The sequence below is a fragment of the Diabrotica undecimpunctata genome, chromosome 5, assembly GCF_040954645.1.
Source record: "Diabrotica undecimpunctata isolate CICGRU chromosome 5, icDiaUnde3, whole genome shotgun sequence".
In the NCBI taxonomy this organism is placed as follows: domain Eukaryota; kingdom Metazoa; phylum Arthropoda; class Insecta; order Coleoptera; family Chrysomelidae; genus Diabrotica; species Diabrotica undecimpunctata.
Genome location: NC_092807.1, coordinates 66,118,276 through 66,144,122, shown reverse-complemented (window position 1 = coordinate 66,144,122; position 25,847 = coordinate 66,118,276). Strand labels below are relative to the sequence as shown.

The 25,847-nt window shown below is 33.9% G+C and overlaps 2 protein-coding genes across 4 annotated transcripts in view; one reads left to right on the top strand and one right to left on the bottom strand.

Annotated features, from left to right (window-relative positions):
• LOC140441359 (TBC1 domain family member 1-like) overlaps positions 1 to 25,847 on the top strand; it is a 515,776-nt gene that overhangs the window by 158,822 nt on the left and 331,107 nt on the right. The window lies entirely within an intron of this gene.
• Positions 1 to 25,847, bottom strand: part of LOC140441360 (cilia- and flagella-associated protein 61-like) — a 185,617-nt gene that overhangs the window by 103,696 nt on the left and 56,074 nt on the right. For both annotated transcript variants that reach the window (XM_072532035.1, XM_072532036.1), the window contains exons 8-9: positions 15,320 to 15,637; positions 5,584 to 5,765 (exon numbers count right to left, since the gene is read on the bottom strand). In XM_072532035.1, coding sequence (XP_072388136.1) covers positions 5,584 to 5,765; positions 15,320 to 15,637 — 500 coding nt within the window. The remainder of the gene's footprint in view (positions 1 to 5,583; positions 5,766 to 15,319; positions 15,638 to 25,847) is intronic.

The window sequence follows — 25,847 nt, the reverse complement described above, 5'->3', positions numbered from 1 at the left end:
TTTTTCCGCAATCACATGATGGACCTTGTCCGTAATTTTATTTTAAAAATATATTATTGAAACTGTTATTAAAAATATGAAATTGTCATTAAATATTAGTATATCAATAGTTTTTACAAATGCTTCTTTAAACCAATTAGTAAGAGATGGAATTAAACTTTGTATGTTTTTATAAAATACGAATACTCCCTTTTGACATTCAGTATACCAAATATTTCATTCCTTCTACATTTGGTTTTTTGAAAATATATTTAAACTTGAAGCTAAACTTTTATAATTACTAATGTAATTTACATTTAGGGCCTCTTTTCTAAATTGTCGACCATTTTATTATGTTTTAAGCCGCAGTGCGCTTTAATCCATGCCAATTTTATTAAGTTTACCACTGTTCTTTAATTCCATAATTTTCTTTGCAACATTCAGTTCAACATAATTTATTTCAGTTTTGTTGTGAAGTTCTCTTAATTTTTCTAGTGCGGTTCTACTATCCGAAAAAATATTGAAATTTTCTTGAGAGGAGTTATTTTCTATATATAATAATGCCTCCAAAACAGTTATCAATTCTACTGAGTATACTGAGAAATGTTTATTTATCCTTTTTGTTACTTTATTTTTGTTTATGTTTATGTTAAGGTAAGTTTACCAACATTAAGGTAGATTTACAACTTAACACAACATAACAATTGTTATGTATAACTGTTTCAATTTCAACATCTCGACAAACATCCTCACTTACTTTTCCTGATGATGCGTATGAAAATAGGTGAAATCTATTAGATAATGTAAAAAAGAGTATACTTTGTCTATTAGCGGTTTACCCAATTATTTCCCTCCTTTGAATTTAAATTTGAGTTAGCTGTTATCAACCAATATATATATATATATATATATATATATATATATATATATATATATATATATATATATATACATATATATCTATATATATATATATATATATATATATATATATATATATATATATATACATATATATATATATATATATATATATATATATATATATATATATGTATATATATATATATATATATATATATATATATATATATATATATATATATATATATATATATATACTATACCATGTACTAACTGTGAAGGTGTCTATATTGGGAAAACCAGTCAACTGCTTCAATCCAAAAGTTTTTCTCACTAATATGACAAAAACAACATCACTGCGCTTACAAAGCATGAGAAAGCATTGACTTCGAAAGCATTAAAATTTTAAAAACAGATCAAAACAAAATGAAGTGGGAGATATACGAATCAATAGAAATAAAAACAAACACTAACGCAATCAAATCAATAAGTAAGTTTTTTTTATATATTGTAACGAAATAGCCCATCTCCGATACGTCATAATTCTTAGAAGGACGAATCTAGAAAACGTAAGAATCGGCATGTCAATAGCGCCCGTCTTTCCGACGGGTGATATCGATGAGACAATTAGAGGTGGGACAACGCCAGAATGTTCTCGAACAGTAACTTTATTATATATATTCAACGTTGTTAGGAGTGAGTTTTAGTTATTAAGATACTACCGAACTGTAAAGTTATAAATAAATATATGTATATAAATTCGAACCGCTCCTTTTATTTAATCTCGCTACAGTGGTGTCAGGTGTGGGGTAAAGAAAAAATAAATTCAACAGTGACTTTTGAAAAAGACTTTTGAAAAAAAAGTAATATTCGTCGGGAACATCCGCGTAGTTCGGTTGTGATCTTTGTATAAAAAAACATTTAAAAAGTACGTGTGTACCTGACCAAAGATGCTGCTAGTAGAACTTTCAGTAAAACTGTTGCGTGAGCAGCTAAAAGAACGCGATGAAGACTGCAGTGGGTCCAAGAAGATACTCCAAGAACGACTGAAGACTGTGCTTAACAAGAATGGAGAAGACCCAGAGACATTTCAGTTTCAATCAGCAGAAGAAGCAGTTTTAACGCAAATAATTGATGGAAAATTTGAGAATGTCTCGCAATTGATCGAAGAGAGTTCTAGAAAGAATGATGAGAATGTTTCCAAAAGATTCGATGAAACATTCGAAAATGTATCTAAAAGATTTGACGAGACTTCACAAATTATTAAAGAAGTAGCTAGACAAAACGACGAGAAATTCGAAAATAATTCTAGAAGATTCGACGAAGTATGTAATCAAAACAATGAGAAATTTGAAGAAGTCTCAAGAACATTCGATAAAGTTGACAGAAGAAGGCAAAGAATATACATGGAACGAAGAGTGTCAAAGAGTTTTCGAACACTTACAAATGGCTCTGATCAGCGCACCGATTTTAAGCTACCCTAGACAGGCAGGAAAATTTGTGTTGGACACCGATGCAAGCAACAGTGCAATAGGAGCTGTTCTTTCCCAAATCCAAGATGGGCAGGAGAAAGTCATCGCTTACTTTAGCAAAGTCTTGTCAAAACCAGAAAGAAACTATTGCGTTACCAGGAGAGAATTGCTAGGCGTAGTGAAGGCTTGTGAGCATTTCCATAAATACTTGTATGGCAGAAATTTTCTTCTTCGCACGGATCACGCTGCTCTAAAATGGTTCCTACAATTTCGTAATCCAGAGGGCCAGATGGCAAGATGGTTAGAACGATTACAAGAATATGATTACGAGATCGAACACAGGGCTGGCAGAGTTCATTCAAATGCTGATGCCCTTTCGAGACCGCCGAGCAGTGCAAATTGTAATCACTGTCTTAAATTAGAAGAACGACTTTGCCCCGTGAGACGAACCACCGTCATTAATGAGCAATGGCAGCCTCAACAGCTACAAGACGCTCAAGCAGATGATCCATGTATAAAAAGAGTATTGGATTGGATGCGTCGAAGTGAAAGACTTCTTGGCAAGACATTAGTGCATGTAGTCCAGAAGTCAAGTGTTACTGGAGCCAATGGAATTGCCTAGTGCTGAAAGATGATCTTCTGTATAGAAGCTTTGAGAACGATGATGGTACAGAAACTAAGCTTCAGTTAATTGTACCTAAAAGTAAAGTGTCAGAAGTATTGCGTCAGTTGCATGACGGTGCATCAGGTGGACACTTTGGTATCACGAAAACTCTGCAAAAGGTTCGAGAACGGTTCTATTGGGTGAACTGTAAAGATGATGTAAGAAGATGGTGCCGGAAATGTGAACTGTGTGCAACCAGTAATGATCCAGCTGGTAAAAAGAGGGCACCCATGAGACAGTACTATGTTGGTAGTATTATGGAAAGAGTAGCAATCGACATTGCAGGTCCACTTCCAGAGACAAATGATGGAAATAAATATATCCTGGTAGCCATGGATTATTTTACGAAATGGACTTATGGGAGGCTTATGCGATACCAAATCAAGAAGCTGCTACCGTTGCAGAGGTACTTGTTAAAGAATTCTTTAGCCGATTTGGAGTTCCCTTGGAGATCCACTCCGACCAACGGCGAAACTTCGAGTCAACCCTTTTCCAAAACGTTTGTAAACTGATTGGTGTCAATAAGACCAGAACGACACCCCTGCATCCTCAATCAGATGGAATGGTCGAGAGAATGAACCGAACAATGGGTAAACACCTATCCAAGGTTGTATCAGAACATCAAAGAGATTGGGACCAGCATATTCATTTATTCCTAATGGCCTACCGCTCGGCCGTGAATGAAACTACAGGCCAGACTCCAACCTGCCTGATGTTAGGTCGTGAAGTTCGTTTATCCTGCGACCTAGAGTTTGGCTGCAGACCTTCCGAAGAACATGTTGCAAGCGAAGATTATGTCGACCGTCTGAAGTTAAGAATGAACAACATTCATGAACTTGCCCGACAACACATCCAGATAGCCAGTGACAGAATGAAAGATCAATATGATTCTCGATGCAAGAGTGAAAGCTATGAAGGAGGTGATCTTGTTTGGCTTTATAATCCACAACGTCGTCGAGGCTTGTCTCCCAAACTGCAAAGACAATGGGAAGGTCCATATGAAATTAAAAAGAAAATAAATGACGTAATATACCGAATTAAGAAGTTGCCGAAAGGTAAACCAAAAGTAGTTCACATAAATCGTCTTGCACCATATGCTGGCTCAAATGAAACAGAAGAAGCACGAACCCTTCAACATGAGATCAAAGATGACCGGCGACCAAGCTTTAATGAATTTATGTCAAATTACGCAGAGAGAAAGAGTGCTAGATTCGGCGTGACCACAGAAGTTCAGCAGGATCTTTTTATTGTGTTCCGCATAACGTCTCTCTAGCATACTGTGTTGCCCAAGATCTTGAGATGACTAAAGGAATCTCATCCGTATTTTATAAGAAATTCGGTCGTTTGGACGAGTTAAAAAACCAGCAACCTAAAGTTGGAAGAGTACTGAGATTAGAAGATGGTTCTCGATCTTTGCTGTATATGGTGACCAGGAAGTCGTATACAGACAGGGCAAGCTACGAGGATATATGGCGTGCTCTAACTAATTTGAAGAAAATTGTGTGCAATTACGACATCAAGAATTTGGCCTTACCCAAGATAGGCCATGCACTAGATAATCTGGACTGAAAGATTGTCAGAAGCATGCTTGAAGTGATCTTCCGAGAAACCGGCGTACGAATTACTGTGTGTTAACCCGATGAGATCGTATCCTTCAAAGTCAGTAGACTGTTATTTCTTTCTAAAGGGTTCATGCAGAGCTGGAGAGTCCTGTAGATTCCGCCATCCTGTGCCTACATATAGAGTTGCTGATCGGGACGATCAGATTTAAGAGGAGAGCAGTGTAACGAAATAGCCCATCTCCGATACGTCATAATTCTTAGAAGGACGAATCTAGAAAACGTAAGAATCGGCATGTCAATAGCGCCCGTCTTTCGGACGGGTGATATCGATGAGACAATTAGAAGTGGGACAACGCCAGAATGTTCTCGAACAGTAACTTTATTATATATATGTAACGTTGTTAGGAGTGAGTTTTAGTTATTAAGATACTACCGAACTGTAAAGTTATAAATAAATATATGTATATAAATTCGAACCGCTCGTTTTATTTAATCTGGCTACAATATTTTACAATAACAATTTGTTCTCAATCTTGTACATTTTAGAATCTTGACAAAGGCAATACTTGCCGAAACGTTGATTTCAATTGCACAATGAAATCTAATTTCAAATTTAATATTACTTATTGAACCTAACCTTAATAAATACTAATTTTATATTATAGATATACATACAGATGTATGTATGCATGAACACTCATGGATATACTCTGATTTTACTGACATGTATTTTCATAAAATATATTATTTTTTAACAAAATGTACATAGAGTTCATAGATACGAAGTAGATGTGTTACGATCTCATAGATAAGAATTATTATTGGACCTATTCATAATGAATGCCAACGATAAATCAAAATCGTTTAAATTTACAATAGCTGTTGGACATTATCGATTTTAATTGCTCGGGAAAGATAAAGACCAGTAGACAAAAGGGAGACGATTGTCCAGAATTCGACATTTATCGGTGATTAAATCGTTAATAATGATAACATACAAAAAGTTTTAAACCGTTTTAATGTTGTATTTGTTGTATCTTACCATTTGATTAGTAGTTTGTTTGAACAGTAAACTCTGTATAAATGACAAAGCTGTGTGACTGCAACCAACAACCACTATTTTTGTATTTATTACCTGCCGAGAAAGACTTGACAGATTAACTGTGGATACATATAAAGCAAATGGTTCTTTTTTGTCAGTTACTACGTCAGATGGAGCACATTCTAAAATAAAATAATCAAAAATGTAGTTTAAATAAAAGAAATTTGTGAATAGAATATAATTAGGAGGTAATTTTTTGTAAAATTATACTGTTTTGAGGCAATTAATAACTGTTTAATAACTCTTAAATAAAAAGACTGTTTGTGCATAATATTTTTCTCAAATTCTTACGTAAATATATTAGCTAATAAAGGACCTAATGAGGAGCCCATGGTCAATCCAAAATCTTGTTTATAAAAATCGTTTTCTAATTGAAAATAGCTGTTGTCAGTGCATAATGTTAATAGCTCCATTATAACTGATACATTCAGTTTTGTTTTATTTGTCAATGTATCTTCCTTCTCTAGTTTGGTTCTTATTATTTAGTTGTAATATATTTCTTCTGGTTTTTTCAGAAAACGTGAAGGAAAAAGTGTCTTATTGTGTGCCAATGGTTGTATAATATCTAGGAGAATCTAAGACACATTACCAAAAAAATCGAATTCCTCACAATGCGATGATTATCGAATATTAAGCTTGATGATTCATGTCCTTAAAACTTTTCTCAGAATTATCCATACACGAATTTACAAGAAGTGCGAGTTCCAGATGAGTGACACTCAATTCGGATTTCGAAACGGATTGGAAACACGAGAGGCTCTTTTTGCTTTAAATGTGTTAACGCAACGATGCAGAGACATGAATGTAGATGTATATGCATGTTTTATTGACTATCGAAAAGCATTTGACTGCGTTAACCATCAAAAGATGATCGAAATTCTGAGAACAACTGGAGTTGACGAACAAGACTTGCGAATTATCTCAGAACTATACTGGCACCAAACGGCAACAATTGAAATAGAGCACACAACATCCGAAGACATACAAATCCGACGAGGAGTGAGACAGGGTTGCGTCTTATCACCGCTACTCTTTAATTTGTATTCGGAGTCTATATTCAGAGAAGCATTAGACGAGGTCCAAGGCGGAATTAAGATTAACGGAATCAGCATAGACAACATCAGATATGCTGATGATACCGTCTTAATAGCAAGCAATGCACAAGAACTACAAAATATAATAAAATGCGGTAGTTCACCACAGCGAAATGTTCGGTTTACATCTAAACGTTTCCAAAACTAAAACTTTAGTATTTTCAAAGACACCAATAAACGTACAGGCGTATGCCAAGGGTCAAATAATAGAACAGGTAAATTCCATAAAATATTTGGGAACAAATATCAATAGTCAGTGTAATCCAAAAAAAGAAATCCTATCAAGAATCGACCAAGCAAGGAAAACATTCATGAGCATTAAAACATTTTTTACAAGATCAGACCTTAGTCTACAGCTTATAATCCGAATGATCAGATGTTACGTTTTTTCTGTCATACTGTATGGCTGTGAAAGTTGGACAATTGACTCTGAAATAGAAAAAAGAATAGATGCCTTTGAGATGTATATATACAGACGAATGTTGAGGATTCCATGGGTACAAAGAGTTACTAATGTTGAGGTACTTCGTCGCATGTGTAAACAAAAAGAATTACTAAGAATAATCAAAGAGAGGAAAATGCAATACTTGGGTCATGTGCTGAGAGGCGAAAGATATGAATTACTTAAAGTTATACTGGAATGAAAAGTACAGGGCAAAAGATCAGTAGGAAGACGCCAGAACTCGTGGCTGAAAGACCTGAGGAGATGGTTCGACCGCTCATCCGCAGAGATCTTTCGCGCAGCAGTTTCCAAAACTACAATTGCCATTTGGATCGCGAACCTTTGAAAGGAGACGGCGCAATGAGAAAAAGAAGACACTTTGCTGTAAAGAAATGCTGCTGCAAATTAGTCTGAGGCGTACGTTGGCTGATTGTATGTTGTTTGTTTTTTATAGTTATTGTGTTATTAATATTATAGGTGTTCGGCTCTAATGGAGTGTTAAAGTTATTTATTGGCAGTCTGTCAGGTTTTAATTTAGATAATGTTCGGTATATTTTACTTCCAAGGATTCGGTTGGGTTGTATCTTAGTTTTGAGTATGGTTGAGTTTTGACTAGTTCTTGAATTTTCTCGTGGTATTGAATTTTGTCCATGATTGCAGTTGCGTTAGTTACCTTTGTCAGCTGGTAAGATTATTATTGCAACATCCTCTTTTAGAGATTTAATGACTTTAAGTTCCTCTTTACATACACTTGCTTTCGGTTTTGTACTTTTACACAGTACTCTGTATTCTTTTGCATTTTCAACGATGCTAATTATGTCCAGTTTTGCTACTGGGGGACAGTTTATAGCAAAATTTAGTCCTGTTAAAAGGATCATGTTCTCTGTTGCGTTCAAGGGTCCTATTGATATATTGACAACTCTTGTACTGTGTTCATTGTATCGTTTTTGGTTATTAAATTTAATATTTCTATTACGTTCCGAGAAGTTGTTAAATTTATATATTTGTGCATAAAACATCAAATATATTAAAAAAAACCGTATATTTTTTATTTGATCGTGTCTGTCATAGAAAATGCACATATTTGTACACAAACTCATTATTACAGCAAGGCAGTATATCAGTATTAGACCATCGGATTTCAATAGAAGTTCAGCCACGTTTTTATCCCTTTATGAGTACTAAAAGATAAATTCAAGGAGAGTGAAATATGTAAAAACTGTGGGGTTTCCTAGGAACATCTGCGTAAAAATTTAATTTTATTTTGTAAAGAGAATCCCATATGCTCCGACGATTTTCTCCCTTATGCCATTTTACAAATCGACAGAGGAGTATTGACTATATTTAAAAAAATGCATAAGGGCTAGGTACTAGTGCCCTAAGGGTGTTATTTATGAAATAAACATGTAATGTTAATAGATCAGTTTCCGTGTTTTGTCCTTTATGTCACTTGAAAGTTTGTTAGGTTTCACTAAAACGGTAGTTTGGAAAAGTTGCAATTTACTTTTCTTTTTGCTTCTCTCATATGACATTTTTAGTACACAAACGTAAACAGAAAATCGTAGTTAAACTATATATATATATATACATATATTTATATATATATATATATATATATATATATATATATATATATATATACAAAATTAATTAGACATATTAAGCAAAATTTATTGATAATTCAAGTTTTGTTAACGCCAATTTTTGAGTTCAAGTACTATTTACATTCTGAACTGATGTTTTGAATATTTTATATATATCTAGATACTTCTCTTCTAGTCATTGGTTCTATAAATTCATAGAAGGAAAGTTAGTTTAGTCCAGCCGGGTTAGACGAAACAAGGCTTAACCTTGCATGGCGAGCTACCCCAAATTTTATTATCCTAATCTTTGTTTCAATAGTAATGTTAATTTAAAATCTTGAATTCAAAGGAGAACCATTTTTGCTCAATATCTTCGCCACTAAAAAACTTTTCGACAAAAATAGTAAGTACGTAAATTAAAAAAAAGTACTTAAACAACTTTGTGTGGAATTTAGGCCTCTTTCTAGTTTACTTATTTAACACTTCGTATAATTGGGCATATTTCACAAAAAATTGGTTTTCAAATTTTTCTTCATAGGTTACGCCCCTAGCGGTTAACCCAGAAACTTGAAAGTTGCTTCCAGCGATTTCTCTTGGCCACTTTTTTACTAAGGAATTTTTTTTCCTAAAGTTATAACATGAATAGTTTCTGATATATTATAGCCGAGAGATCGGCTTATTATATATCGTAAATAAAAAAAAAAAGTACTTAAACAACTTTGTGTGGAATTTAGGCCTCTTTCTAGTTTACTTATTTAACACTTGGTATAATTGGGCATATTTCACAAAAAATTGGTTTTCAAATTTTTCTTCACCTAGCGGTTGAAAGTTGCTTCCAGCGATTTCTCTTGGCCACTTTTTTACTAAGGAATTTTTTCTCCTAAAGTTACAACATGAATAGTTTCTGATATATAGCCGAGAGATCGGCTTATTGGACCACCCGGTACATAAACAAAATTATATTTGATACAATTTTGATTTCTTTAATTTTTTGTGCTACAATAAATATTTAAAGTCCTACTCCTATTACAAGTCTAACGAGACACAAGTGATTAACGATCCCTAGGCACAAGCCATAAATAGGAACTAACCTGTCTCGTGAACAAAGGCTCAGTTTGTCTATCGACGCTCTTTGGAGTAGACGGATTGCAATCAAAATTGATCAGTATTTTTTGCGTGGAGAAGCTACAATCTAAAATAATATTTTGTGTAAAACAATCTAAATAATAACAGTGAAAAAACGTGTTTTTAATACTCTTTTATCATAAACCATTATTCATGGTGAATAACCTAACTTGAAAATGTTGACAGCGCGTTCATGCATCAAACCTGCCAGAAAAACGTTGGGTTTATTATAATCTTTGTATTTAGTTTAAAATATAAATTTTTTAATAGTTGTATAAGGTTAGTTTTAACTATTGTTTTGTATGGATCGCCGTAGTTCGGTATCAAATTAAATCCGTACGATTTAAGTGGACTGTATATTTTAATATTTTAGAAATATTACAACTTAAAACTTATTAAACTAAAAACTGTCCGTTTTTGTTCGCCATCATGGATCTGTCTCCCGTTGATATTTGCTCATGAGTCGGTGCGTAGATGCCGCGCACAGAGTCGGCTTAGCTACACTGTTCATGCCGCTCCCTTGAAAGGCTGAAGTAACACATGCCTTTCAACAGACTGAAATTGTGTCAATAACTATACAACCGGACGAGCTAATTGTCACTAATCGGTAAAACACATAGTTTCGCGCATGCTCTTTTGAATGTACCGTGAGCAGTACGAACACACACAACGCGCACTATCCCATCGCTGCCCGGATACACATCGACTACTCTTCCTAGTTCCCATTTCATTGGAAGAAGTTTGTCATCTTTGAGAATAACCATCTAGCCCCTTTGGATATTAGGACTTGCTGCTTTCTATTTTGTACGTTACTGAAGAGATGACAAATATTCTCGCGACCATCTAGCCCAAAAATGTCGAATAGCTTGCGTAAGGTGATGATATCGCTTGAGTTTGTTTGTATGGACATCTGTGAGATCCTCTTGTGGTACAGCCATTAAGGAATCTCCAATTAAAAAATGTCCTGGCGTGAGTACACCAAGGTCAAGTGGATCATTGGACAATGGTAAGAGGGGTCGTGAATTTAGACATGATTCAACCTGTGCCAGGAGAGTATACATCTCATCATATGTGTATTTGTTTTCCCCCAATATTTTTTTTAAATGATATTTTACAGACTTAATGATTGACTCCCATACCCCGCCAACATGAGGAGAGTGGAGAGGTATGAATTTCCAATTGATTTGGTGATCAGCAAAATGCTCAAGAAACTTTGACTTGATATTTGTATTACTTATAAATGAGTACAGTTCCTTCAAATGATTGTTTGCTCCCACAAAATTTGTAGAATTGTCTGAGTACAAGTTTCGACAGAGACCCCTTCTAGCAACCAAACGTTTGAAACAGTTTAAGAATGACTCTGTAGTTAACTCATAAACAAATTCAATATGAGTTGCCCTAGTAGTAAATCAAGTGAATATAAAAATTTAACTCTTAACAATTTTAGAATTTCTTAGGTTGCTTGTTTTTAACTCAGAGGGACCACCATAATCAATACCGCAATTAAAGAAAGGTTTGGATGCTACTACTCGTGATCTGGGTAATTGACCCATTAGATTATTTATCGTAACTGGCCTTGTCCTAAAACATGTTATGCACTTGTGCAGAATATGTCTGATTGTATTACGACCTAAAAGAACCCAAAATTTTAGCCGTTAAATAGATAATAAACTTTGTTGTCCCATATGTAAATGTTTAAGATGATATGAAGTAACGATAAGCCGTATCAGCACATGATTTTTTGGTGAGATAATTGGATGTTTTTGTGAAAATGTTAAATCTGAATTTTATAAACGTCCACCAACTCTTAAAATACCTTCTGAATCTAAAAAAGGGTTTAATGAGATGAGACTGCTTGTCTTACATAATGAGCCCAATCTTTTTATTGAGAAAATATCTGAACCAAATGTTTATCATATGTTTAAAATCTGAAGCCATTTAGATTAGAATTCTTAGTGCGCCCTTTCTTTCATTAACAGTAAGTATACCCCATTTCCGTTCACTTATTGGCAATCTACAATTGTTTATAAATCGGAGAATAATAGCTGTGGTTTTTTGTAATTGTATGCAATGTTGTAACAATTAATGAAAATTTAACCGGCCTTTTATCTGGCACTTCCAAAGTACTTAAGTCATTTATATTAAAATAAGGCCATTTCTCCTTATCTTCCATTAGCCATTTTGGACCATTCCACCAAAGTGAAGAATCGTTTAGTAATTTTGGTTCCATCTCCCTGGATATGATGTCGGCTGGATTTTCTTTGGAATGGATGTGATGCCACTCATATGTTTTAGTCAAATTTTGAATCTTTGAAACCCGATGTGAAACAAATGTTTTCCATTTCGAAGCCTCGCCCTTGATCCAATGTAATGTAATTGTCGAATCTGTCCAAAAATGCACTTTATTAAATCTTATGTCCATTGTATGTATAACTTCCCTGGGAAGTTTTGCGCTGAGTAACGCCCCACATAACTCTAACCTTGGTTATGAGATTGTCTTCAACTGGGCTACTCTTGATTTAGCACATAGTGACTTATTGACTGTACATAAATTGCTACCCCATATGCAACTTCCGATGCATCGCTGAAGCAGTAAAGTTCAATGTCCTTTGGTTGTAAGCATAACACATGTCTTGGAATTTGTGTTTGGTGTAAATCTGAAATTGTTTCCTTAAATTTGTTCCAAGCGGTGTGAAGATCCTGAGGTAATGACTTATTCCAATCCAATTTGAGCTTCCATAATGATTGCATAATTACCTTAGCCGTGATTATGACTGGTCCCACAAGACCCAGAGGGTCAAATATTTGAGAAATCATTGATAATACTGACCTTTTGGTTATCTGAGATTGTATATTAAAATTAATATTGTACTGCAAGATGTCCAATTGAGTATTCCAGTACAACCCCAAAGTTTTACTAGTGATGTCTTCAGACAAATAATGCTCAACCTAACAATAATTCAACAGGTTTTGAAACTCCAAAAGAGCTATCAGTTCACATAATGTTTTTTGGTATGTCAATCATTTCTAAATTAAGATTAAAAGCTGGTAAATTAACAGATATCTTATCTAGAACTAACATAAATGCACTTACTTTATAACTACATGTTTTAGATTGTATTATACCTTTCATGGCCTGTGTAATTTTTGTAATACCCTGATTGATACCTGCCACTGGAATGTTTACCTTTTCCGTTGGGATATTAAGTTTTTCTAACAATAATTTGCAAATAAAGTTTGATTGAGGTCCAGAATCTAACAAAGCTCTGCATTCATGAAAGTTTCCAAAATTGTCTTGCATGTAAACTAATGCTGTTGAAAGCAGAATCTCTGTTTTTGTATGAATTGAATTGTATGATTGCATTTGCTAACTTGTACCCTATCTTCTATAGTTCTATAGACCTTAGTCTTAACCTGTCCCAAATACACTGAGTGAGGTACCCCATCACCTGAATCGTGTTGCCCCTTAAAATTTGTGCTTTGTCCCTGTAAGTGTACCTTATGTGCCTGAATATGTGTAACTTGCCCTTGCTTATTTGGCTCTAGTGTTCGAGAATGTGTAAATTGTCTCTGTGAATGTTTATCCTGAGTTTGATTATGTGTCCATGGTATTGGTGCTTGTGAACCTTGAAGGTGAAGTGAATTTTGACCGTGTGGATGTGTTCTATCTTTGCCTTGTGTATTTCGTTCCCAATTGTGTTCATTGTGCCATGATGAATGTTATGAATTTTGACCCTGTGGATGTATTCTATCTTTGCCTTGTGTATTTCGTTCCCAGTTGTATTCATTGTGTCCTGATGAATGTGAATCTAAATGTAGAAATGTATTTTGTTTCCTACCACAAATTTTGCAACCCCGCATTGTACAATTTTGAGCTGTATGACCTTCCCGTAAACAATTCCAACAAACCTTGACTTTGTCAACTTCCGAGTTTCCGAGATAGATAATTTGTGAAATGATTTGCACCCATAAAGATAATGCGACTATGCACAAAGATGTCACTGTTTGTGTGATGCTAAAAATGTTTTTGAAAAAGGAGCCTTTTCATACTTACGTTTTGTCTCACAGGATGACTTGGGTTTATCTTTATCATCTTCTGAGTTTTCTAGGCTGTGTATTTTTTGATCTAAGATTGACAAAAAATCTGTGATTGTGAGAAAGTCATAAGTGGCTCTATTTTTTGCCATTCCCTTTTTGTGTTTTTATCCAATTTTTTTTTCTCATATACAAATTAAAATAACATCCCATTGTTCTACTGAATAACCCAATGTCTTTAATGCCTTTAAGTCTTTTTTAATTGAAGTAGAGAATTGACACATACTGATCATGTAAATTTGTTTCAACAATAAGTATGGAAATGATTTGTTTAGAAAAGGATACTCTGTTCTCACATGGTGTTTTTATGTATGTATATTGGTTTCTGGTTACCTTTGCCTCTAAATCATGAATTTTGCTTTTACTTCTATCGACTTAATTCGATTCCCAATGTGTAATAATATATTTCCTTTATAACTTCTAAAATGTGTTTTGCAATTAAATGGACTGTATATTTTAATATTTTAGAAATATTACAACTTAAAACTTATAAAACTAAAAACTGTCCGTTTTTGTTCGCCATCATGGATGTGTCTCCCGTTGATACTTGCTCACGAGTCGGCGCGTAGATGCCGCGCACAGAGTCGGCTTAGCTACACTGTTCAACTATCCTAATATTAATTTTCCCAAAAGATATACCCTAAAAACTATTATTTTGACTTAGATACAATTTAGGTTTAGACAATTTTTAAATACTAATTTATGTTAATACTTACTGGCCATTCACACGACTTTTTTAAAACATAACAACAAACGAAAAATATAAAATCTTCGTATTGGAAATAGAGTTGTATAGTCATCAAACCATTTGGGGTAACTTGCCATGTAAGGTTAAATGACAGCCTGACTGAACTAGTTTTATAGTACATATTGTATAGGGTGCCGTTATTATGGAAGATATATACAAAAAAAGTTATTTACAAAAATTATAGGAAGCTATAGGTATTTTAATAAAACTATTTTCGTCTTCACCGGGTGGAACCTGTTACTAGAGTAACTGGAACATGTTTTTTTATATTTCGAAGTACTTTCATACATAAATACTTTCAATATAAGATTTTATTATCTTATAAAGTTATTTGAAAATTTAGAATCAAATTATTCTTACTTCAAGGTCGTGTATACACTATACAAAAATTGGTGCGATACGATCTTTTAACTAGTGCAATTTGACAGAAACTGTTGACCAAGTTTTTCACAAAATTTGACTCTTGTATTATTGAATAAATTAAATATTGATATGAGTGCTAAAACTTTGAGATAACTTTTATAAGATTGCTGTAAAATAAACATCCTATTGACATACATTAAAATATATACTGTACATTACACTGTACCTTCGTTTTTTAAAAGACCAATATCAAATTCAGGCTGCATAATTGGTAATACCGGAAGCAAGTTTTGTATATTATTTACTAGTGGCCTTTCTCGATAAGCTTCAGAACTGTCGTAAGGCGAATGCCTGTAAAACAGTATTGAATAATCGCACAATCGGTGTATGTCTCTCAGAAAAAATTTATCATGTCTTTGAAAAATCGGAGATATCACAAAAATTTCAATGATGCCATGACTTCCTGGAGAAAATGAGCTTGCATGCACATCGCTTAGTTTATAGTGGGAAGTTAAATAATCCAGATCAATTTCTTCCGATACAACTAAAAAATTAAAAATAGTCATAATTACTTGTGGGTGTCACAAATCTGTCAAATAAGAATAAAAAATAAGTTAGAGGTCTATAAGAGGTATGAAAATATTTAAACTCTATCTTCCAGAAACAAATTTATGTAATTCATTTTAAGAAAGGAGGCATATTAAGTATCGATAAAACATTTTATTCATTTTAAATTGCAGATCTCTGGGGAGAATTCTGGCAAATACAAATCATTTATACTAACAAAGTCTCATATTTGACGACTTTATGTATCTAACAATTCTTTCGTGTACATAAGTTTAATCAAGGCCCTCAACAAAATTATAGCCCAAACGAGGTTTTTTAATTCTAACAAGTACCTTCTTCATTATCTTTTTTCTGATCCTTACGTAATTCAATATTTGGCAATTTTTTATTATTTTTCTATTATTCCTATTATTTTTGGTTATCCATACGTGTAAGAACGGAAATTCATTGCTGTAATCTTGTCTTGTTCTAATGTGAAATTGGTAGATACTACACTTCTCCAAGAAATTAACGCACCACTTCAGTAAATCAATTTTATTTGTAAACAGGCAAAGAATAAAAAATAAAACTTCACCAGATTTATTCTACATTTTATTAGTAATTATAACAATTTGTCTAATCATCAGAAAATGTTGAAATACAGGAGAAAAAAAAACAAAACGGAAAATTCTAAAAAAATGTTGATAAGAAAAGTAAACCAAAATATAAAAAAGTCCTAATAACGAGTGTTTCCACCTCTACTACGTATAACAGCCTCACATCGTTGGCCCATACTTAAAATTAATTGCCCTATTTCATTTTGGTCTAGTTCTCTCCAAATCTGGATCAGCCTCTCTCACACTTCCTGTAAGTTGTTTGGTTGGATCGGTTTGGTCGCTCTTAATCGCCTACCAAGGATATCCCAGAGATTTTCAATCGGATTTAAATCCGGACTATGTGGTGGCCATTCCATAGTGTTAATTTCTACCTCTTTTAGATAATTTCTGACGATCTGTGCAGCGTGAGGTCTGGCATTATCTTGCATTATTAAGAAATTTTCACCGATATAAGGAGCGAATGGTACTACATGTTGCTCCAGTATCTCCAATATGTACCTTTCAGCTGTAACAGTTCCATTTTTTATGACCACTAGGTCCGTACGTGCGTTCAAAGAAATACCACCCCACACCATAACGGATCCTCCACCAAAAAATGTGGCGTGTGAGAAGTTACACTGAGCATATCGTTCGTTGTGTCGTCGCAACACACGAACACGCCTGTCGTTATTGTACAAATGAAATCGGGATTCATCAGTAAAAAGCACTCGTTCCCAGTCAGCCTCTAACCAATTAACGTGTTCTCTGGCAAAATGTATTCTCCCCCTTCGATGCTCTGCAGTTCGTAGAGGACCTCGGGTGGCAATCCTAGGTGTTAAGTTGTATTCCCAAGTGGCTGGCGAACATTTTCAGTACTAATTTGTATAGCATGCACGTCTCGAAGCTGAATTTGTAGACTTCGATGTGCTACAAAACGTTGTCGAAGAGCAAAAATTGTTAAAAATCGATCTTGAATAGGGGTAGTTACCCGGTTTCGTCCTTGCCCTAGTCTGCGAGTAAGATCCCCTGTATCGAGGAATTTTTCTAACACCCGTAAGACGGATGTGTTGTACACATTAAAACGATGATCAATTCTTCGGTAACTCCAACCTTCTTCCGACAGTATCACTGCTTGGGCACATTCATCTCGGGTTAAATTACGTGATTGACGCTCCATAATAAACAGAATTAACAATAATCAAAAATTAAACAGCAGCCGAATAAAATTCGTGAACACTTGAAAATTAGTATATTTATAGAATTAGTACATTTTTTGCTTCTTTTTGTTTTGTTCCAAAAAAAACTATAGCGATAAAACACAGTCAATAAATATAGAGTGTACGAATAGCATATACAAGGGGCTTGCAAAATATCACATTACAATGGAAATTTTTATTGAAGCTAATAAAATATTTTAATATTTCAAAGTGGTGCGTTAATTTCATGGAGAAGTGTATATATAGACCGATTGCTGATACTATAAATCAATATATATATATATATATATATATATATATATATATATATATATATATATATACATAATGTAAGAAAAAAGAAGTACTTTTTGACTCGTTTGAAAAAATCAAAACTAAGTTTGAATAGGTTGGAGTCAATAAAAAGGGGCTCTTAGAGAACTACCTTTCAATTACTCGAGCTTTCAATTGTAGTTACAATTATTTTCAAGAGCTAAAATAAAAATTCAAATCATCTGTAAAAGTGTAACGAATAATTGTAAACAAGAAGTAACCCACCAAAAATAATTAGGTTTATTAATGAATTTGCTGTAAAACCGATTTACAAAACATTGTTAGATGTTTGAACAACATTTTTCTCCTTTTTATTTAAATTTTTAAAAAATTATTCGAAAAAATTATTAAAAAAAATTAATTTTGATAAATTGTAATTAAATTAGAATAGCAACCAATAGGAAGTACAAATAACGAGAAAAAAGAAGAGAAAATTAATTTGTGGTTTTATTTGTTTTTTACAATTATATTGCCAACATAAAAATGTTGACAAAAATTTTAATAAGAAAAAGATTTATTTATTATTCACAGATACCCGAAAAGATATAACAAGTGTATGGAAAATAAAAATACAAATATAATATCTCGGTGGTTTTATGAATGAATTATAAAAAAATAGTATAATTATAAATTTTACTTAGATTTTGCATTTCAGATCTTTTGTTTAAATTATTATCACTTTTGCTAATACACATCATTTGTAAGAACCATTTTCCTTAAGAACCAACCATCCTGAAGTATACATTGTCAAAAGAGACAAAGGTAATGTAACTATTGCAATGTGGAAGAGGATTACCTACAAATTTTTTGGCGAACTCTTAAATCATACTAAGTATCACATTACACATAGAAATAGTCCTATTTGTACTTTGCAACTAAAAGCAATGTGTCTAATATCTAAATTGCACAAAAAGAAATTTATTGGTAATAAAAAAGCAAGAGAATTAAAAATATATAATTCTATTACTTCACGTTTTTATGCTCTACCTAAAATACATAAACCAATTTTGTCTATGAGAGCAATAGTTTTTATCTTTATGCCCTCTTAATGGATCAACAGCACAACTCCTCACTGACATCTTAACTAATTCTTATAATTTAAACAACAATATGCATATTAAACATTCATTTGACTTTAGTTGTTGTTTTATTAATAATGTAAATCAAATTTATATTCATCAATTTACTTTTAGATCCAATCACAAGCAATGTTAAAAAGTATTGGAATCAGATTTCGCAACATACTATTAAATTGTTACATTTCAAAATACCTATCAACTTTGTTATGGATTCTAATATTTTCTCACCCATTCTAAGTAGCTATGTCATAGATGATGTTATTAATGATTGTACAATTGCACTTTTTTCATTCCTTTTTTTAACAGATATGTGAACGATTTAGTTTTGGCACTTCCTAGAGACAAAAGTAATTAAACTGTTAACATTTTTAACAATCATAATGAACATATTATACAATTCACAGTTAAGAAAGAGGTGGAAGATTCTTTACCATTCCTTGACATGAGAATTGTAAGAACTACAAATAATGTGTTAAAAACCACATCGTTTAGAAAACCTATGCATAGCAATAGATTTGTTCGCTCAAGATTAGTTTACCGTGAGATATATTTGCTATAAAATACTATTTTATCAAATTAAAATAATATACGACGACAATTTTAATAGAACTTTTATTTACTAAGCTAAACGTGTGTACAGACCTGAGTTTCGATTGATAATCCTAAAAATAAATTACAAAACGTCTAACAGAGGCCCCTAGTGGAGAGGAGGTTGTTTCTTCTTCTTCCTATGCCGTCCCCATTAACGGAGGTTGGCGACCACATTTTTAAAAGCTTCTCTGTCTTTTGCAACGTGGAATAATTCGTCTACAGTCATGTTTGTCCAGTCTCGAATATTTCGCAGCCATGACTTCCTCTTTCTACCTATTCCCTTTTTGCCATCGACTCTACCCTGCATGATGACCTGCAGAAGACTATATTTATTATTTCTTAGTATGTGTCCAAGGTATGCAGTCTTGCGTACTTTTATCGTTCTCAACAATTTTTTGTCTCGACCTATCCTTCTCAGCACTTCCTCATTGGTGACCCTGGCAGTCCATGGAATTCTCAACATTCTGCGGTATATCCAAAGTTCAAAGGCTTCAATCTTTTTAACTATTTGCGCTTTTAGTGTCCATGTTTCTACCCCGTACAATAGTTGCGACCAGACGTAACATTCAACAAACCTCAGTCTCAGCGCAGTATTCAGATTTTTGTCACAGAACAATTGTTTGAATTTTAAGAACGCTGCCCTTGCCATTTCTATTCGTACCCGGATCTCTTGGTCTGGATCTAATTCTGTGTTGATGTAAGCTCCCAGATATTTATATTTTGTCACTCTCTCTATTTGCTGTCCACCAAGAGTTAGTTGTTCATTATTTATTGGACTCCTTGATACTTATATTAATCATAAATTTGGTCTTATCTGTGTTGATGTCCAGTCCCATTTGAATGCATTCACTATTTATTGCATCTAGTAAAGTTTGTAGTTCTTCTATACTCTCAGCCATAATTACCGTGTCATCTGCAAATCTCATGGTGTTTATGATTTCTCCACCAATTCTTATTCCCTCTTTTCTTTCCCATAAGGCTTTTCTGAATATGACCTGTGAGTACACGTTGAAAAGCGTCGGAGACAAGACGCATCCTTGCCTTACCCCTCTCGCAATCGGTATATTATTTGTTTCTATATCGTTCACCTTTACTACTGCTTTCTGGTTCCAGTATATAGCCTGAATAAACTCAATGTCTTTTTTGTCTAAATTGATGTTTTTTAATTTATCTATTAACTTCATATGCTGCACTCGGTCAAAGGCCTTTCTAAAGTCTATGAAGCATACATATGCACTCTTGTTATATTCCCGACATTTCTACAAGAGTACCGTCAATGCAAATAATGCCTCTCTTGTACCCATGCCTCCTCTGAAGCCAAACTGAGTTTCATCTATCTGCTCCTCACCTTTCTCATAAATTCGGTTTTGAACAATTTTCAAGAGAATCTTTAAAGGGTGGCACATTAGGCTTATCAATCTATAGTCATTACATGATTTGTGATTGTTGTTTTTTGGTAGAGGTAAAAATATCGATTTAAGCCATTCTTCCGGGATGTTGCCCTCTACATATATGTGGTTGAGAATTCGGGTGAGTCTCTTTATATTACCGTCATCTAAGGCTTTTAACAGTTCAACTGGAATTTGATCAGGACCCGGTGCTTTTCCTTGTTTTGCATTCTGTAGGGCATTCTTTACTTCTGAGGGTAAAAGTTGTAGGTATTGTTTTTCTTCACCTATATCTTGTTCATTTTCTCTCTCGTCATGGAACAGATGAATTATATATATTGTTCCCATACTTCCTTTATTTTGCTCTCTTCAGTAAGTATTTCTCCATTATTATCTCTTGTTATGAGTGTTCTTCTTTGTCTGGTGTTGCCTGTAAGTTCTTTCATTTTTTTATGTAAGTTTGAGGTGTCATGTTTGTTGCTGAGTTCTTCCAATTCCTGGCATTCTTTGTTCATCCATTCCTTCTTAGCCTTTCTGATTTCATATTTGATTTTATTCTTAATGGCTTTAAATTTATTTTCATCTTTATTTTTGTATTTTCTTTTCTCAGTTATTAGCTCAATTATTTCCGGTGTCATCCAGTCTTTTTTAGTGGTTTTCTTTTCTTCGCCTAGGACCTCCTTTCCCGCTTTTAGTATGGCTTTTTTCATATCTGCCCATTTAACGCTGAAGGAAGCGTTGCGAAGAAGTTAATTTATTTATCTCTGCGTTTAGTTGCTGTTGGCAGTTGTCGTCTTTTAGGTTTTTGATGTTAATTTTGGTGGTTTTAACTTTTTTCTCCGGTTTCCTGAGTTTAATGTTGACGTTTGCTAGTAATAGATTATGATCCGTATCTGCATCTGCGCTTGGATAGGTTTTTGCACTTTGTACTCCATTACGAAACCTTTTGTTAATCGTTATAAAATCTATTTGGTTTCTGATTATATTGTTGGTGTTATCTTTTGGAGAAGTCTTTCACTCTTTCGTTTCTTTTACCTAACCTAAAATTTCCTACCATATTTCCAGTTTTTCCTCGACCGACTTTAGCATTAAAGTCGCCCCTAATTATTTTTACCTCCTGCTTCTTTATGTTTTTTGTTAACAGTTCTAAGTCCGCGTAGAATTTTTCGACCTCAGTTTTTATTTGGCAGAGCCTTATTCACACCTGCCCCACATATCTGTAGGACATTCCCTATCAGCCATTGGGACGCGCCGTGTTGAGGTTGAGAACTACCCCCCTCCAAGTGTGTTTTCCAAGAAGTACTGAAGAGCCCCTACTCAATTCAGAACTCCTCCTTTTTGGAAACTACACCGGCACGGAGGTTGTTTTTAAAAACTATAAAATTTTATCTTGGGGAAGCACGCATTGTCCTTCTCAGAAATACATAAATACATAGCGGGCACGAAAACAATGAACCGCTTGATTCGATTAAATGTAAATGTTAAAACTACCTAATTTCTAAGACAGGGATTATTATCTACAAATTTTCCCCAAAAATATATAAAACTGATAAACATTTTAATCTTTTAATAGATTTCTGGAAGCTAATTTACCCAAACTTTAAGAGTCACCGATATCAATCTAAAAGAATAAAGTAAAATCGACAAACAACATGAAGTAAATTATAATGGAACGTAACATGCCGCCCGCCTTGAACTACTGAAGTTCAAAATGAAGTTGTAGGTTGACGTCGATAATCTAGCTGATCGGAAGTGGACACAACTTCTTCACGCAGCGTCTGTACCCTCCAGTTTTGGTTTTCAAAGTTGACACTCTGACAATGCCGTCCTCCCCAGGGTGCACCGACGTGATGCGTCCAACTGGCCATTGTAACAGTGGCAAATTGTCCTCAAGAATTAACACCAAAGCGTCGACCACTATTTCATTATCAGTAGCATTAACATTATTGCTGCTGATCAATTAATGAAGATATTCCTTACACCATCGTTTCCAGAAGTGCTGCTTCAACTGCTGGGCGTGCTGCCAAGCTGATAATTTATTGGCTGAGATATCCAAAAAGTTAGTCTTAGGATAGCTTGTCATCGGATCACCAATTAAAAAATGTCCAGGGGTAAGGGGAAGAAGGTCATTTGGGTTAGACGACATAAGAAAAATAGGACGAGAATTTAATATAGGCTTCTATTTCAATAAGATAGGTTTTCAATTGTTCATATGTTAACAAAGGACCACCCACAGTGCGAATTAAATGATTCTTAAAGGGCGTCCCAAATTTCTCCAAAGTAAGGAGATTTGGGCGGTATAAAATGCCAAGCCAACCCTTCAGTATCCGAAAATTTTCTAATGACATTTTGATAATCTGACGAGTTAAATAATTCATACAGCTCGCGACTTGCTCTCACATTTTTCTCGTCTAGTACAAAAACGACGAAAGCTAGCTAAAAATGCTTTGGTGGTTAAGTCGCTTACTAGTTCTAAATGAACTGCTCATGTATACATGCATACATACACTGCGACGTATACCTTTAATCGTCTACGATTGCGGAACCTTTTCTCCTTGATAAACAAAGGACCGCAATAATCGACTAAAGTTTTAAGAAAAGGTCGAGAAGGAGTTACTCGGTATTCGGGAAGAATACCCATTTTATGATTAGCCGGACGAGGTTTTACGCGAAAACAAGGGAGGCATCGATGTAAAAATTTTCGAGTTACATTACGTCCGTCTAAAGGCCAATAAATTTGGTGCACGGAGTATAAGGTGGTTTAGGGACCAGCATGTTTTAATTTTACGTGTTCTTTACGTATAATTAGTCGAGTAATGTAATGATTAGCTGGCAGCAAGATTGGATGTTTTTGCGACTCAGATAACAAGGATCGATTAAGTCTGCCACCAACCCTTAAGATTCCGTTGTTATCTAGGAATGGATTCCAAGGCACCAATTTACCTTTACCAATAACAAAATCCTTGTTTTTTAAAGAATTAATTTCTGTTGAAAATTCCGAGAATTGCGTCATCTTAATTATTAAAGATGGCGAATCGACCAACTCTTGAGAATTTTGCTTGTTTAAATTGCGCTAATCTTTTCCCTTCAATTTTGTGTTGAAAATAAATCGACGAACATAGGCAATCACGCGAATTAATTTATGCATCGAGCTGTATTTTTCTAAAATATTATTATTATTCAACGAAACCTGCATACACTTTATTGATTAAGGCCTTACCATTTTTAGTTCGGGAGTTTCGATCGAATCTAAAACTCCTTTCGGTCATGAAGACTGAGTTCGCAATAACCAAGACGGACCGATTTGCCATTCCAATATTATTTTCTAAAAATTTGGAGGGAAGTTGACCTCGCGATAAAAAATCTGCCGGGTTGTCGAACGAGGAAACGTGCTGCCAATGACACCGACTAGTTAATCTTTGTATTTCCGCAATCCAGTTGGCGACAAATGTGCGAAGAAGATACGCCTGGGTATTTATGAGTCTGACCAAAAGTAAGTACCGCTGACTTCCAGTAAAAGAGAATGCTGAAGCGTTGCATAGAGCCGAGCTAGAAGTAAAGCGCCGCATAACTCCAATCGCGGTAACGATATTGAGCTGAGGGGGGCCACGCGAAATTTTGCACAAATCAATCGCACAAAAATATTTCCTTCAGCAACAACAGAACGTCAATAAAGACAAGCGCCATAAGCTTTTTCGCTGGCATCGCAAAATCCATGAATTTGGATATGGACGGGATTTGGTATTGTAATACAACGAGAAAAATTTAAATGTTCGATAAGTTTTAATTGAGCCTGAAATGACAACCATAAATCGTGAATTTCTATCGGAAGTGATTCATCCCAGGTTACTCCCGATTTCCAGCACATTTGCATAATTATTTTTGCGTATACGATAACTGGGCCCAACAATCCCAGCGGATCAAACAATTTTGCGATTTGCGACAAAATAGAGCGTTTCGTTACAGTTGCGATACTTGAAATGTCCGACTTATAACATAGAGTATCCTCGCGAGAATTCCATTGAATTCCTAATGGTGGCATCAGGATCTAGAGACATGTGAGTATTCTCATCGTGTTTATTTTGATCAACTATTAAAGAGCTTTAATAGATTTCTGGAAGCTAATTTACCCAAACTTTAAGAATTACCGGTATCAATCTAAAATAATAAAGTAAAATCGACAAACAACCTGAAGTAAATTATAATGGGACGGAACAAAATTTATAAACTATTACCCACATCGTCCAAACAAGATGAAAATGATCTTTATAACGGGATTAAAAGAACATGTTTTAAGGCTTTCTTATCCAAATTAACTACAGGAAGATCTTCAATTGTTGAAAACTAATTGAATTGAGAACTCTTACCCTTCAAAAATGCTACATAGGATGTTTTTTTTCTAATAATGTTAATATAAATAACTTAATATGGTGTTAATATAATACTATTTTTTGCGAAATCTCAGAATATTGTTTCTAACAACAAAAAACGTCAAAACTATTTCGTCTTTGTATTTAAAAACTAAATAGTCTATAGATAAATTAGATACACCAAATATAGTGTATATATATATATATATATATATATATATATATATATATATATATGTATATATATATATATATATATATATATATATATATATATATATATAATATATAACTAAATATATAACTAAATTTTATTGCCGACAATTCAAAGAATTACCTCCTTTTAAATGTAGTTGCATTGGGTTTTTCGATTAACCTTGGGTAAGCCTTTACGTGTCAAGTTCGAAGCTACCATACATTTCAATCCTTATAAAAAACTTTTTTTGCACATAGTAACAAAAAACACCACTATGTTACTAGCAAAGTTTTTTAATATTCTAACTCTACAATTCTAAGTTACGGTAAGATCAATAATGTTTTAATAGATAATATATGGTAGCTAATTATAATTTATTCTCTTTCAGCCCTGAAGAAGCCAAATTAATTCTCTTTGGCGAAAACGTTCGGCGAAACAATTGATACACATTAGAGTATT